The sequence below is a fragment of the Oxyura jamaicensis genome, chromosome 6 (genome assembly GCF_011077185.1).
Source record: "Oxyura jamaicensis isolate SHBP4307 breed ruddy duck chromosome 6, BPBGC_Ojam_1.0, whole genome shotgun sequence".
Classification (NCBI taxonomy): domain Eukaryota; kingdom Metazoa; phylum Chordata; class Aves; order Anseriformes; family Anatidae; genus Oxyura; species Oxyura jamaicensis.
The window spans coordinates 24,784,968-24,802,456 of NC_048898.1; the positions used below are offsets into that span (position 1 = coordinate 24,784,968).

General features: G+C 37.7%; 1 protein-coding gene across 2 annotated transcripts in view; it reads right to left on the reverse strand.

Moving 5' to 3' along the window:
• SORCS1 (sortilin related VPS10 domain containing receptor 1) overlaps positions 1–17,489 on the reverse strand; it is a 292,547-nt gene that overhangs the window by 87,423 nt on the left and 187,635 nt on the right. For both annotated transcript variants that reach the window (XM_035330764.1, XM_035330765.1), the window contains exons 5-6: positions 15,592–15,665; positions 787–851 (exon numbers count right to left, since the gene is read on the reverse strand). In XM_035330764.1, the coding sequence (XP_035186655.1) occupies positions 787–851; positions 15,592–15,665 (139 nt within the window). The remainder of the gene's footprint in view (positions 1–786; positions 852–15,591; positions 15,666–17,489) is intronic.

Genomic DNA, 17,489 nt, shown 5'->3' on the forward strand with positions numbered 1-17,489 from the left:
TTTAGTGTGATGCCTGCCTGAGGCAATCCAGTGCTGTGGAAAAGAAATCCATGGAGGAAGATCTGCAAAGGCAGGGGAACTCAAATAAAAACCATGAGGAAGCACGGGTGGGAGGAGGTAAGGCCAGTGGGTGGCTCAGGGTGCCTGAGAGAATTTACAGCCAATTAAGAGAATATTTTGGAGTTGCAGGTAAAGGCAGCTGCTGGAATGGAGAAAAGCACCTCAAGTGGCAAAAAAAAGGGAGAATAGCTGATGAAAGTGAAGGACAATGACAGGACAAACAATAACAGTGAAGAATACATTCAGGGTGGTCATTAAAATATTTTTAATGCAAGAGAAATGAGGTGTTTTCAAATGTAGTACCTAAGGCAGAGTATCCCTGGTCTACTGAAACAGTTTGGTAAAGCTATGTACAAGATGATAGTATGATTTTTGTTGTGTGAAACAAACAGATAGGCTCTGTGACACAGGAACTTTTCTCCTATGAACAACAATTATGTGGAAAAAAAAGAGAAAAAAAGAAAAATGCTGTATATTCTGATTCAATTACTGCTTATCACCTACTCTTCCTTACCGTATTATTTCCTTGTTTCACAGCCTGTTAATACCAACTTTTTTTTCCAATCCTGGAACAACTTTTCTGACAGACTTGCCTTAGACAAGTCAAACCCCTCATATTAAATGACTGAAGCACTAAATATTCAGATCTCCACCATGATATTGTGTAGTTACAAGAATATGAGGGCAGTCCAGAATACCACAATCTTAGGAAGCTGATGTACTTACGACCATCCACTGTCTTTGCCTCCAGGTGCACGAGATCTGGCTCTCTACCGGACCCCATCATAGACCTGCAAGAGGCAGATTGATGCAAATGCATTAAAACAAGACATACCACAGGTGATATCTGGGACTTTCATTTCACATGATTCTGTTTAGCTGGACCTAAACTGACATTCACAAGTAAGAGATGATTATTTTAAAAGCCTCTTGGAGTTTTCCCTAAAATAAACTTGAAAATTTGAAAAAAAAATAAATCTACCTTTTCAGTGAATCGATACTATTGTACTTATGAGTTCTTTATTTCTGATGCATTTACTACATTTCTACTATCCACCTGGAGACTCATTTCTCTTTTCATTGGCACCTAACTTTCTGGTGTATCCCATTGGCACCTAACTTATCTGGTGCTTGATTGGTAGGAGGTATTTTAGCTCAGAGTGGGATACAGCATACTTTAGTTGATGAGGTAACAGTGTTTGCCAGCATACTAATTATAGATGTTCCTTTATATTTGCCATTTTATGCACATTTGCTTAATCGACACTCTTAATGATCAATATTCCCTCATTAATTAAGAAATTTTAAAAATCCATTTCATTCTGAGACATTTTATAATTTCTGAGCTAATAAAAACAGAGTTCCATTAATAAAATAAAAAATAAAAAAAAATATCAGATTGATTCAGAAAATGATCACTTGTTCACTCTGAATTAAGAAGCATAAAGACATTGACCATTGTAAATAGAGGGTTTATGGATTCAGGCTTTGCTTCCTTTGCTAGTGTTCAACTTCACCAGCACTGCTGGCCTTGACAACTCACTGGGATAGTCTAAATAGCCACTAGTTTGATGCACAGTCTGAATTCCTGCATTACTGACTGCAGGTGGGTACTAACTCCATTTTAAAGTAGCCTCAGTAGCAACTCTGACAATTAGGCTTGTTTCTGGTCTTGGCCCTGTCAAGCAAGCGATAATCCTAGAAAATCCTAGGGTTAAACCTACAGTTTCATGTAAACTGCCTGACCTCTGAGTTAATAGATGCATGAGAGAAGATAAACATTCATTTCCATTGATAGACAAATTAGATGTTGTTCTGTTCAAAGCCTCATTATTTTTCAGGAAATCAAAAGTGAGGTTCAAACAGTGATTTAGTCCTTAATTCAGTTCCCACTGACTGCAGTCAGATGCAGCTCTAGTCCTTAATCATCATGCACATTAACTAATAACCATTACAAAAATGTTAACAATAACAAGACTTTCTGATGAATCCTTAGCTTCGCTGACAAAATCTGTAACAATTCTTTAGTTAGATAGTCCTTTTTTTTTTTTTTTTTTTTTTTTTTTTTTTTGCTATGACTTGAAAGTTTCAGAAAAGTCTAAGCTAGTATTGCTTTCACCTCCTTGCCATCTTTAAAGGCTCTTATAACATATTTTTTTTTCTCCTAAGCATTTAACCTTTACTTAAAATTTCTGCTTCCTGATGATTGACACCAAGTGTGTGGGAAGGGAGTACCTTCCTAGGGCATTTTTCCTTCACCTACTATAATCAGTAGATTTAGGGCCAAAAAGCTGGGCCTGATGGTTACAATACAGTTCAAGATAGATAGATGCTAGTGACAAACAGCCATAAAAATACAGAGGGATTAAGCTTGTAATTTGGCATATCTCCTTTTTATCCTTGTTTATTCACCAGACTTAAAACACACCTGGAACTGGGCCATTCCAGAAGGTACAGCTCAGCTTCTTCAGTGCACACCTCCTCCTGACCTGACATTGTGCCATGGGGATGTGAACTCTTCAAAGAAAAAAGGATTATATTCCATGGACTTGAACACTTTGTCTCTTCAGAGACATGCAAGAGTGGTTTTCTTTCAGCAAAGAACTTGCTGCCTTAATTAAAGCCTGCAAGCCTACAGTCAGGTATATTAAGAGTTCCTTTCTCACAGCTCTATTCTGACCCCAAGAAACACCTCTATCGCATCTTTTCTGGAAATGAGCAAAAAAAATAAAAAAATAAAATAAAAAATGAGATATGTCTCACTGACAGATGGAACGTGATTGTCATTGATGTTTTCACTTCTGATATGAGCCATAATTTACATCTAACTCTTAAATGTCTTAACAGTAGTGTATAAATATCTCGGTCGACCAACCCCAGAAAGTTAGAAGGCTACAGCTGTAGTGACCTGCGTATTACTTCATCTCATGCTAGGACAGCCAGTATTAGGATTGCAGAAGTTTCAACTCAAGGCAGAATTAAGTCATCAATTGTACCAAGGATGGACAGGACAAGGTTGACTGAAATATGACTCATGATAAACATTATTCTTTTACTCAAGGGCTTCATTTCTTTTGATATGGTCTAACCCCCTGCAAATTAGAAATGTGATGTAAAACAAGAAGAAAACCACAGCCCAGATAAGCTAAGGGAGTTTCTAAAGTCAAGCAGGACATCTGAGCTAGTGATAAGAATCATATCCAGGTCTCTTTAGCTGCTATATCTTTCTTCCTACCCAAGAGAAGACACATTCCATCATTTCAATATAACAGGCCCAATTTATTTGTGACAGCACAAGGTCACAGTCAGGCCCTTGCACGATAACACTGGCCTGACAATATTGATAACAAAGAATACTCAGTTACAAAGGATAGGCAAAATATAAATACATACTTGCTCAAATCAGTATTAGATGTACTGGTATAGCTGCTATCCAGACATTACCCACATCTAGATCCTGCTGAAGGCCTAATGGTCAGAAAATATTAAATGTCACATTTTCTTGTGTCATGATGTCTTGTTCCATGGTATCTCTGTGTATCCCTTCGTACTACCCAGAAGTCAAATAAAGAAATATACACTTTACCCAGTTATATGCTATAGACCTCTGAGCTAATCAGCCTCAAATACCTCTGCAGACAGTGAAGAGAAACAGTCAGTTTTGTGCTGTGGTTCATCTGCTCTACTTTAGACATAAACACATGAGAAGTCAAACTTCATCCTAGAACAGACTGTTTCCCTCCAATAACTTTAAGATGTCTTGATACCTACACTACAGGCATCCATATGTGAACAAATAAGTGCCCCAAAGCAGGTAAAGCAGCACACCTGCAGCATGTTTACTACCTAAATTTAAAAACATGAATTATAGATAAACTATGGACTGTAAATAAAGGGAAAAGGCAAGAAGAATCATCCTTAGTATGTGAGAACCATGCACTTCTACAAGCCTGTGTATCATTAAGCAATTGTGTTAAGCCCATGGCATCAGCATGAAACAGAGTGAATAAACGTAACTTATTACAAGGAAATTCCAGTCCTGATTGATGACTGGGTTTAAAAGTTCTTCTACCAAAACTAGAGTGATCGCTGAATACAAGCTTATACATGGAAGAAGAATACTACATGCTGGATTTGCCCTAGATAACCCCAAAGCCTCAAACTCAATGTTTCAAACTTGAGACAACTCCCCATTCTACTTCAATAACTTTTGTGCACATAGACCATGCAATGTGGTCAAAGTGCTCTTTGCAAGTTAAATAAGCAAGAGAGAAGTGTTGTGCATTTAACAGCCTACAAACCAAGCACCCTACATAGAACAGGGGTACAGGTCAGAAATGCTCTAAGACTAACTGAAGTACTGATTTCTTTCAGGTATTTCTCTGAAAATAAACAGCAAAAGCCTTGCCATGCCCTATTCTGAGCAACTTTTTAGCTATGTTGATAGCACTTTGTTCTCTTATTTATCAGTTCTGCTCTTCCCTTTTAACATCCATTCTCAAAGACCAATCAATCACACATACATCCACAAAATTTTCTTCTTGCATTTCTTTGTTTTCAACTTATGGTAAAATACCAGCATGCCCTTTGTCCGTTCCTTTAATCTCACACTTTCTGTAATACTCCCTGAAACTTCAGTACACCAGAGATATGCTAGCAACACCTTCTGCTAAGTGGTGCCTATTGTCTTTTTCCAATTAGCTTTTTGTGTTTTGTTGGTATAACTGTCTGGAAGTTTTGAAAAGAAAATGAAGAGAAAATATCTTTTAGGAAATTAGGATTTTAAAAAGGCAAGAGGAACATAAGTGACCCCTCTGCCTTTACAGAAGATGCTCACATTATTAAATATGTAATATTCCAACAGTCCTATTACAAGGTTGCTTCCTAAAACTTTAATTCCTGTCAAGCCTGCTAAGTAGTCATCTGCGCCTGAGAGATTTGCAAATCGATATCAGTGGCTGCAGAACAGTAACTGCTCTGAATGTAGATTCTATACCCACCATGAGAAGCAGAACAAGTAAAAGACCCAGAATCATCCTCTGTTTTAGAACTAGGTTGAGGAAAAAAAAAAAGCCTGGCTCTGAACATTAATGAGCAAATGTTAGTTGGCATATTTCTGTAGTGACTGACCCCTTGTCATCTCTCTGATTGACATATTACTAAAATCTTGGCTTCCTAGGCCTGGCAGCTCTTCACAGCCATAGAACTTGCCCAGAGAGTTTGTGGAGTCTATCTCTTCAGAGACCTTCAAAAGCCATCTGGACACAATCCTAGGCAACCTGCTCTAAGTGGCCCTGCTTGAGCAGGAGGGTTGGACTAGAAGACCTCCAGAGTCCCCTTCCAATCTAAACCATTCTCTGATTCTGCGGAATTCAGTAGAACCCCTGTTATCCTGTTCTCTCCTCTTCCAGAGTTGTATTCACTGTTATAGGAAAAAGCAACTGTTTATGACTGCTGGGAAAAGACGAGGCTTGCAAGGCAGTCAGACCACTCAGAACTGCAGAAAGGCATCACTGTGAAGACAACAAAAGCTTCCATATGGTGTACTTTTACTTTCAACATACTCTTTTTCATAAACAAAGAACTCAAAGCACCAGACTATAAAGACTCCATCTCATTGGCCTGTACATTCTGAAAATTAGCTTTAGATACCTCTGCTGTTGGATGCTTAACTTCAGACTAGTCACACTATATGGGGGACTACACACACAAGAAATTTGATGGCAAACTTTTCACATATATTCCTTGTGTTATACACACCCACAACCAAGGTCAAATGTATTTTAACTTCAGCAATAAAAGACAGCTTTACTTTAGAGAAGTCTTAGTGAAAATGGCCGAGAATTAAAGGCTGGAAGAACATCCCTGGAAGTGTTCAAGGCCAGGTTGGATGGGGCCTTAGCCAACCTGATCTAGTTGGTGGCATCACTGCCTATGACAGGGGGGTTGGAACTAGATGATCTTGAAGGTCCCTTCAAACCTGAGCCATCGTATGATTCTATGAACAGAAATTCTACTATCCCCTTTGCACAGACAGAACCAGTTCTACCAGTGCAAATGTAGTTCATTCATTTTTATGGGGACAGAGATGCTATACAGCTTTCCAACATCTCAGATGAAATGAACAAGTGCAGAATCAGGACTCCTATGACTATTCTCACCTTCTTCTGGAAGAAAAAAAAAAAAAAAAAAAAAAAAAAAAAGTATTATTTATTCATGCAGCAAAGGATAACTGATAACTGATAACTGATAACTGACAGATATCAATGTGACTCGACTAAGGTGGATGGAATGAGATCCATGCAGTCCTGGCCATTTTGAGTTATCAACACTGACTCAATGTAAGTTAACAGTGGCTACAAAACAATACGAGACAGAAATGTGATGCTTAGCTTGGAAAATCCAATTTAACCCCTCAGTCATTCAAAATGCTCTTCTGCCTATGTGCTCTCTCTCCACCTTGCCACAACTTATTCTAATTCTCTTTCTGACTCTAGCTGAATTTTGCAGGTGACTTTGCGCTTAGTGTGATATTTATTTTCAGATGGCTCCTGACCTTCAGCACCCCACCCCTAATTTGAGCACATCTCCTTCTCTACATATACTGCAATGCACAGGAAAGACAATTAGCAGATCGGTGGAAAAGAGAGAGAACATACTCTCAGAGATCCTTATGCCAAAGTTGTCCTGTGAACATAAATATTCTAACAAGCTTTATCCTGTCACAATAGAGCCATAAAGTTGCTCTGTTCAGCACATGATAATGGCTTTGTAATTCAATTATTGGTAGAATTTGCCTTTAGGGATTTATCTTCCTTTAGCCTCAGCACTCATATGAATTCCTTATCATAAATCTTGCCAATGCAAAACCAGCTCCCCCACTTCTTCTGGAACACATCCTGCCACTTCATGTTAAAAAATTGCCAGCTTATTCCAAATTATTGAATTGGAGGTTTTTATTTTTAAGGCTGGAGTGCAAACAGCAACATCAGATAATATTTGTGCAGTCCTTGGTAGCATCAATTTTACTAGTTCCACTGATTCTTCTATACCACTCTAAATCTTAATTGCCATTCATAAAAATAGTAACATGCAGCTCTGAACAGTGTGCTTTTTGTCCAGAGATACTTGACAATCAACCTTTAAGTAACCTTCCCTGCATGCAACTGATTTACTCAAGACCTATGGAAAAGTGCAAGACCAGTAGAACAAGTCAGGAAAAGGGGTTGAGGAAAATTTTTCTTCTCGGTTTTATAGATAAACTCCACTGATTAGTCAAGAGCACAGGGACCTCTCTGATTTGACCAAGATCACACAGTTATATGGCAGAGATAAAAATAGAGCCTGAGAGTCCTTCAGACTCCCTTTCCTTCTACTACTAAATTCACTTCATGAGGACTTTGCAGACATTCGCTGTTCCATTTTTGCTCACAGGAGGCATTGAATCTATCCCAGGGAGTTTAGTGAGGTTTCTTGGTGGTTTCTTTAGTTTAGTCTCTATTACATGAAGTTTTATAGATTCTAATATTACATGAACATTCTCTAAAGATTGCTTTCTAACTTTTACATCTCTTAACCATTTTATTCTCCTGATATGTTTTAGAAACCAAAGGCCAGATTCCAGACAGACATAAATCAGTACTTCATTTCTTTATACTTGGCCAATAAATTTTCCCAAAGCAGTCATCTAATTAGTTTTTCTCTGCTGTATATCTGGACTGTTCTTTCCCACATTACTCTGTCAGGTGAAATGATATAATTTTGTGCAATTGAGCTGTCAGCCACTGGGCCAAATCCATCCTATGGAATACTTTACTTGGTTTGTCACTTTTTATCTAGAGCTGATGGGAAACAGCAATGCAATGAAACTCTTCTTAGTTGTCCCACCCTGCAACACCGATTCAGAAAAGCAGGTGGCTGTTGCTGCCAACACTCCAATAGATGCATGGGTAAACAGGGGTAGAGGTGTGATTTCCAGGCCACTTCCACTCTCACCATCACTTTTAGCAACCACAGAGAAAGAATATCCATAACCTTCCATCTGTGATGTCCACTTACCCCACGGCTTAATGGACAGTAGCAAATCAAGCCTTCCTTGCCACTACAGTAACAGAACAGCTCTCTTTGGAAAGTTCTGGAGGGGAAACTTGGCTATAACTCTAAAATAGATGGACGTGAATTCTTAGTGGGGTAAGAATCTGTTGCTGGTAACACAGGTAGGAAGAATGGCTTAAAATCAGAATCTGATGTAAATGGATAAAATTTCGTTACCAGGATTAGATCACGATTTTAAGACACTCCTGTCCTACATCTCTTTTTCACATAATACAGGAGACTTGAATCATCCTCCTTGGAACTTGCTTGAAGAGAAGGAAGGAGGAAGATACCCTGCAATTATACCCTCCGAACTCAGCTTATCATGCACCAAATCTGTCTGATTTACTGCTTCTCTGATGGTACAGTCTAATAGGGTCATGGCTTCCCACTCTGTTAATGCATGTGTTTTTGCCATCTTGTAGTGCTGCAACCCAGTCAGGATGCCCCAAAGGAGGTCAGGAAGTCATATAATATACACCATGAGGGTAAGGTCAACTCTGCTTAGACATTACGCTTCTCATTAACCGTACAACAGAAAATAGCAATGAAACCTTCCTGATGTAGATCCAGACAAATCCACAGCCAGCTTTACTATGTCACTGTTTCACTCCCTTCAGGGGCTGTCTTTTATAGGTGTATACAGAGAGACCAGCTTCTTTGTCCAGTGCCTGTTGAAAACTGACATATTTCAGGCTTCTGCTACTGAGGAACCCCCAAATCAAGCTTTTGAAACAGGTATATTGATGCCTGCCTAATTCTGCAGATCTTTAGTAGGGAGCAAGTGGAGAATGAGAGAGAAGTTAGAGCTCAGGGGAGGCTGTCCTCATTTATAAAGTAAATCTGGATGATTGTTTTAAAATAAACCAGCTGAAACAGGAAAAACAAAACACACCAACCTGTCAATCAGAATAAGGTAGTAGAGTGCCAAAAGGCTTACTCAGGTGGAATATACCTCTTCTCCTCCATCGTCCCTATTCATAATGGAAGGACAAGACTCTAAAAGGGAGTTGGGGGCCAGAGTTAGATAAATGGATAAGACATTACTCAGTTATGACTTCTAGGATAACATTCAATATACTATTTTACTCCCATCTTTGCAGTTTTCATGAAAAAAAAAAAAAAAAAAAAAAAAAAAGGCAAGTCAGACAAAATTCACCACTTTTACTAGTCCTTGTCAGCCAGCTGCTTAATTCAGATCACCTGTAAACATGGTGACATGGTGACATGCCTATCTGGCATGTACTCATTTCCACTGTATTTAAGCTATGAAATATGTATTTTTTTATTTAACTTTTTAGTACACTTCAATTCATCGGGTATGGCTTTTGTGTTAGATCAAGCAGATGATTTTCTGGACAGGCTGTCACAATGCCCTTTGATTGGCATCTTCCCCATCAGCCTCCAGCAGTTGCCCTGCAGTGATTAAAAGGTCTTGTTCAGCAATACACAGCCTCATTTGTAAACAGCCCAGACACCATGCCATTTAAATTGCTTCAGCCCACCTGGGTAGGCGTGCAAATCTCACAAAGCCAAGATCTGACAAGTATGCTGGGACAGTTTGCCAGGCTTGCTCCAACTGCTTGAATATAATGGAGTTTTTAACAGGGCTTTTACAGAGCTTTGACACATTTTTTTCCCTTGATTTTCAGCTCTTTCAGCTGCTCCAATGAACACAGTCAGACCTTTTAAAATACAGTTTCTAACATCCTCTGGAAAAGAAAAGATATATACTATATAATTCTTCTCTAAAGATTATCTTTCCTTGCCATTGCTCATAAAAGAAACACAAATATAGCCTTATCTACTCATCTGTCCCCCCAGCTGCTTACCGGTTTATCTTTTTCTCCCTTTCAGTGTGTATGCATATCTTTGAGGGGAAAAGCTAGTTGGCCTGTTTTGTTTGCTTGTTTTTACAAACTTTGCATCCATTTTCTTCTCCTTCTCATACTCAGAAAAACACAAGACAGTCAGAGAGGAGACATAGCAACATCTTTTCCCAAACTGACATATCTACTGTAACTTTGTTAGGGGAACCATTAATATCATGGACACCTAACCCTATCAAAAATTAGATGTATTATGACATTTTTATTTCTAATCTGTTATGGCCATGTAGTGCATGAAAGCCCTGAGCTGTAATTTTTCTCTGATTAACACAGTAAGCTTCTTAAAGTATGAAATGATATTTCTTTTGTATTTCTTCTACTTGCTTGTCTGTGTGAAATAACCAAATAAGTAAATAAATTAATAGCACTGATACACCTAATGATTATAACTAGATATAATTTGCTACCTGGGTTTTTTCAATTGTTCATTTTATGCTTGTTTTTAAGACAATTTTATTTGACTTTTTTTCCTTGACTTTATTTCAGAGGTAGGTTATGATTGGAATTAGTTGAGAATCTTTTCAGAAAATTTCCCATTTTATAAAAGAATACATTTTAATGAGTTTTAAAACTTTATTATTATTATTATTTTAGGGCCAAATCTAATTGTGATATCTTGACTTGCTAAATTTCACAAAATAATTTCTGGCTGAATATATGACTTCATGAGATTAACAGAAAAAAAAATCTAGTTTTTAATTATAATTTTTTGCTTGAATATTTTGGCCATTGTAAACTGTATGCACGTTGACTAGGTTGCGTTTTTTTTCAGCTGTTGGTCCTGAATGTTTGGATTTGCTAGTCACAAGGTATCGCTGCTGAGCTTTAACTGCTTGACTGGACCACTTAAAGCAGGAAAAAAAAGTAAAGCAATTCCCAATATGATTGATTTGGCAATTGCCTTCACATTTGCATTCACTACAAACCAGAGTCTTTGCCAGCAAAATTCCAGGAATGTATGCTGAAAATCAACGTTTATAACAAAAATAAACCAAGAAGCATTTAGATAAAGCATTTATCCACCTTTCCTAACTATAATCTACTACATTCTCTTCCCCTAATGCTGACCATATTAGGAAAAACTATGCTATCAACAACAAGTCATGTACATTAACTTGTTTTTTCTGTATTACCCTGCTGAACTAATATTGCTTAGAATACTCCTTCCTAGCAATTAGGGTATTTTCATACAGCACGGTTCCAGAATTACTAAGCACCTTTCTAACTTTAATGCATTTTTCTGTCACAGTACATTTAACAGCAAAATATCATAACGTGCCAGAGGAATAACAAAAAGCATAAAAAATGTTGTCACAGTGCAGAACCGCAGTGGCTTCGGGGTGTATGCAGTGTAGATTCTTTTATGTTTCCATCAGGTACATCGGTTTGAATGCATTACGCTTTCCTCAATATATCACTTCCACATATCTAGGTTATGCAAACAGCTATGTGATAAGATACCTTAATTACAGCAATTATTAGAGATGATAGTTTTACCTTTCACTAAAGCCTGCCCAACACATATGCATGAACAAATGTGTCCTTACAACCTTTTAATGAGGTAGAGAATCAGATATATCTTTTTCTTCCCTGCCCCCCCGCCTCCCCCCCTCCCCCCAGTCACCTCATTTATAGGTTTGGGTTTTTCTGCTCATTCCCTCCACCCCCACCCCAATATGTTCCTCCACTGTGATATTACTATCTCTTCCATCACAAGTGTGGATGTCAGAGCATTGCTTACAGATGCAAGTAGAAGAATGAAAAGAGGGGAACAGGTGAGCTCTGAAGAAACAAAGGTCTTGTTCTCATGTTAATGACTCCATTTCATGAAATAGATGATGCAAGAACACAAAATACCTATGAGCTACAAGGAGCTGAGCTGTCTCTATACAATGTGTTTTCTCAGAGTTATATAGCAGGCATCAACAGATTGTTTTAATGTTCTTCAGGGCTTTAAATTTCTCTAGGGTGGTAGTAGGAGGGGATCTTTCACAAACCAACCAAAAATAAGTGAATAAAAAATAAAATTATCTTTCAGATACAAGATATGCAGATATCTTATAAGATATACAGTTATAAGAAATGCAGCTGCAAATGGCATTATAATTTCTCTGACAGCATTTTCAGGCAGAGTTTTTTCAAGACTAAAACTAGCAAGCCCAGTGATGTTTATTCACAAGACTTATAGTGACCCACAAACTAATTACCAAACCAACATAACAGAGTAAAATGTCAATTTAAAATATCAGTGAGAAATCAGGAAAATGCATCTTTGCTTTCATCAATCATTCAAATCCTTTTAGAAGTCTTTAAAGTCTTACAGATGTTCCTTCTCTGTTAAAAGAAGCAACATTATGTAAGTGAAGTCCCCAGAGCCTTATGCCAAAGCCTTTACTTTGTGTCTTCCTGATCTTAGTGAAGTCTCAATTTAGACAGCCCTGGAACCAGACCCTGTTAAAGCCTTCCTTAGATATTCAAATGTCGCCTTCATTTCCCACAGAGAAAATATAGCCCTCGCTCTCTTCACAATATGGTTGTATTCTGGTGGATCCCTTCAAGTCCATGTGATCTAGAGAAAGCTTCAGGAACAGGAGAGAATCCCCACAAACTAATTTCCTTGGAAATCTGTGACTTCAAGACATTGTCCTTTATTATTCATTTCTGCCCTCAAGAGTATTTGATTAGACTGCATATTCTCAAGCCCAAATGTATAATATATATATATATATATATATATATATATATATATATATTTAAGTAAATAACCCAGGACAGTAAGTCAGGCTCAACCCAATTTGTACATCAGCACTGGCTATACAGATATTGTTGCAGAAGTCTGGATTTTAACTTCTGATCTGCACCCTCTGTTTCCCTTTGTTTTCCTTGCAAGGGAAGTCAGCAGTGGCCATGCTCTGAGGGCAAAGGGTTGCCCTTCTGATTCAGCACTTCAGTGCCTCCTTTGTCCTCAGGTACTTGGCTGCACAGAAAAGCTCAGTGTTGCTCCCTGTGGTATACATGCTCTTAATTGCACATCTTTTTTTGTGGATGTTCACCAGCTCTGGCAGTGGCCATATAACTGAAGCTGAGTGGGTTTGTAAGTTTGTTTTGTTTGTTTGTTTTCATTGTGATGACCGCAATAAGTAAACAAGAAAGAGATTTAACACTGTCTCCACAAGTTGTATTATTTTTAGTTTTGTTAGTAGAAATACAGTCTACTTTACACTGAGGTTATATTATGCAAGGTACATTTTCTTCAAGGTGAAAATACAGGCTTGCAGTTTCATGTTTTGTTTATGGCTGTAGGGAATTAGATGGGTGGTTGGAACCTCTTTTCATCTTTTCATCTTACTCTTTGCCTTTGAAGCTCCAAGGCCGAGTTCTCTTATTTGTAAGGTTCTAAGAGGCCTTCAAAGTCTGATCTCCACAGAAAGGAAAAATGATCATTTTCATCATTATTCTTATTGTAGGCATCCATCAGCTCAATTTACAATAAACCACTACCATAACTAATGATGAGAAACTTCAAAAGGTTTGAAGTGAAGTACAGGACTCAGGGATCCAGGAACAGGAACATTCATTCCAACTCTATGACCCTCTTCAGTCACTACAATTTTGTTGGATGTCCCAAAAACTGAAGTACCCAGTTTGTAGGACTTTCCACTTTTATTAGCTGAGAAACATGAAAAGATGTAGTGGCGTGTGTGTGTTTGTATCTGACACTTTGAAACCCAGCTAGGAGTCCCATAGAAAAGAAGTAGGAGTAATATATCTGTGTCTACACAAACACACAAGTCTAAGTTAAAAATGGAATTCAGTTTGTGAAAGCTTCAGATAACACAGGTTATGAGAAAGAATTAAAAATCAGGAGCAGCAAAAAAAAATCTTTGGTCTATATCCTTTGCAAACCAAATATTAATTCATTTTTGAAGTAAATTTGACCTAGAGCTCTTACTTCTTTCAGAAATTAAAAGAAAATATTTGGCTGAACCTCTCTTGAATCTTGCTATGCTCAAAACCTATGGAACTGGCACAAACTTAGAGTTAAAAGCCACCAGGAAGATCTAATTTTAATCACCTGGTTCAGCACCTCCTGATTTCAAAATGACCGTTGAATCTAAAGCTTCTCTTTTAAAGTCCATATTCAGAGGACAAGAGCCAGCATCTGCTCAGAGGTAGAGTTCTGCCTCCATATAGAGCTGATGAGAACTCTTGCAGATTGACATCCATTTTAAGCAAAAAGAGTAATCCCAAATACTAAAAAATAAATGTTTTTATTATTATTATTATTATTATTTTTTACTTAAACTATGACAACCATATCTGTAGGAAAGCAAAACAGCATCTCCTTGATTCCTCAACTTTCTTTTTCACATAAGTAGAAGTTATACTACTGATGTTCCATAACAGCATGTATGGGTGCATGTGTGTGTGTTGGGAGTGTTCAGATAAGCACTTTATGGAAACTGTGGTTACAGAGACTTACACTGGGTATGCAAATCACCGCTATGTAAAGCAAATGAAGGGAGATCTGCCTGCAGTCAGAATTATGAGTAGAGTTACCAGTACACCAGGATCACTTGGTAGGTCTGTGATAGATAAAATTGAATCAAAATGCAAAGAAATCTGTTACTACTGAAAAACTGCAGACTAGAGGAAAGTTTGGTCCTACATCCAGGGATGATTTTTCATACCTTGTTGTGTAGTTTTGACCACACTAATGTTTGAATCTGAAGTTAAAACATCCATTACGGACAACCCATGTATTAAAACTGAGAGATGATCAGATTCTAATTGTATAGTATAAGTTTATGCACCAAAAATTTAAGCTTGCATCAGTGACAAAGACATATTACACTTCTTTAAAGTCACTTTGGCACCAAACTCCCCAACATTTCACCACTGATGTAACTGACTGACTTTCAAAGATGCAGTAAGAGAATATATGCAATATACCTGATCCACAAAGGTTGAAATCTGACTGGAAATTTTGGGTTGGCAGCTTAGAAGCAATACTACAAAGTGATTTAAGCTCACAGTGAAGAAGTGTGTGTGCTTGGTTCAATGGTCATTAACTTATGCTCAGGGACTGGACTGGGTCTAACAGCAGTTAGAAGCACAATAACAGCCACTGAAGATGAGGATGTGCACTGTTACCCATGCTAGAAATATTAGTGTCTTCAGAGACTCCAAGACTCCATTCTGAGTGCAAGCAAGCTTATGCTGAATTTTGTTAAGCTTAAACTCAAAACACTCACAGAAAATTGCAGAACTCTCCCCTCCCAAATCAATGCTTTCTTCAGACTGTTACACAGGATATTTCAGTTGTTCATCATTCAGAGATCAAAGACACCACTTTCAAGTGCCGTATAAACACAGAACAGGAGGAATAATGCCCCTTTCATGCCAGTGCAAAGTTAATCTCAACAAGTAGATACTGACAGGACTGCAGACTGTATTCAGTCATGCTGCCTTCAAGCACCCTTTTCAAGATCTCTGTACATATGGGGAAGCTGTGTCTGGGAAATGAGGAAAAGGTTTTTGCTCTTACCAGTAGAACCTGTTTGGTGCGACTCCCTCATGAAGAAGCAGCCATCTTCTGCCAAACTCCACTGAACTGAATAACTGGGGACAAAAACAAACAGTCGTGAATCTCAGTAAATGACAGATAATAAAGAAATTAATCTGAAGAAGCCTGAATCACTTTTAAGACGGTGACCTAGGTTTTTTCTTCTGCCAGTCTCTGAGAGACATGTCTGGGAGAACTGAAAAGTGTCTGTGGTGACTTTTATGGAAGAAACAATACTGAGCTGTGCAGCATGGGATGCAACTCTTATTACCTTAGGGATCACAATGTGGGCACACCCAGCTACCTGCCATAACTGAAAACTTGCTATCTAACTTTTTATGGTAGTCTTCAGTAACCATGTAGCATAGAAAGATTGTCTTTTACATCGTTAAACTTGTGGTACAGACCAAATGTAAAGCATAAGACAAATGTTTGGCTATATCCTAGCCTAGTTCTGACAACAGATATAGAGACTTGCCTTCCTTAGTATTATGTCGGAAGGTCAATCGCATTCCAGTAACCAGTAGCCATCTTTAGAGAAGTTGTACAATGTGGAACAAAAGAAGTGCTCTAACATATCCAGATTTTCCACCCAGGAAATACTGAATGAATTTAAATAGCACAAGTAACTTGTACCATGGAAACCTCCAACTCTCACTTTGCTCCTGCAAACCATGTGACACCATCTTCTAGTCTGGTTACACAAACAATAACCAAATACATCAATCACATCAGAAAATCTTTCCACAATAAATACCAAATAAGACTGAGAAAGGTCAGGGGAAAAAAAAAAAAAAAAAAAAAAAAAAGTCATGTACGAGTATTCAAAATATATTGAAGATATATTGATATGTCTTTGTGGAACAATATACAAATGGTAATCCTGCCATCAGGTAATTCTCAGAAGGACAGTAGAGTGGATGACCACCCAGGTTCTGTTTTTCTTTTGCTTTATTTTACTTCAAAATTTTCACATGAAAGCACTAAGATGCAGTCAGCCCTATACTTTTCCTGTAGGTTCATTCCATTTCCCCTCCTTCACTTGCTTGACAGACATGGACAATCCTCTTTGTTGGCAAGGAAAACTGTGAACTGTCATTTCAGGACACCACTGGATGCCTAAATGAATCACTGAGAAAAGGAGATGATTTTAAAGCTTTGAGTGGACCAGAAAAAAAAAAAATAAAAAAATGATTTGAATATATTTTAAGAATTATGAGAGTCTGATTTAAGAAAATTTAAGATCTACTTCCTATTATGCATTATATTGCCATTGGGAATCCTTATTATGCATTATATTGTCGCTGGAAATCCCTACATTCCTCAATTTTCCTACTATAAAAACTTGGAAGGACATGGAAAAACGAATTAAATTTGTAACAGCAGTTTGGTAAACGGTATATGTTGAAATCTACTTTAAAATATGGAAGCTGGATATTCACCTCTTTGTTCTCATCTCCTTTTTTCTTGAACACTGTCAAAGAAGAGAAGAAAGGAGAGGTAATAGAAGATAGCCAGGTTAGGCGAAGGAAAAACAGCTTAGCTTCGTGGAGAGAATTGCATACCCTATTAAAACTTCAGTGGTGAGTCTCTTACTTTTCTTTAAGTACAGATAGATTTTTATTTGAAACTTTACAGCTCAATGACCCTAACAATAACTGAGGAAAAGTCATTTCTGAAAATTAATATTTTAGGACAAGTAACAGTGACTTTTGAAAAGTGTTCTGAGGTCTTCTGATCAAGAGCTTTACCATTACAGAATGTATTTTTCCTTTTCACATCCAAAATTCATTTCTAGACCTGCTTTTGTAATTGCACAAGAAATACAACCTAGCATAAGAACAGTAAGGGGCTGACAATCTATCTCACCAATACAAATA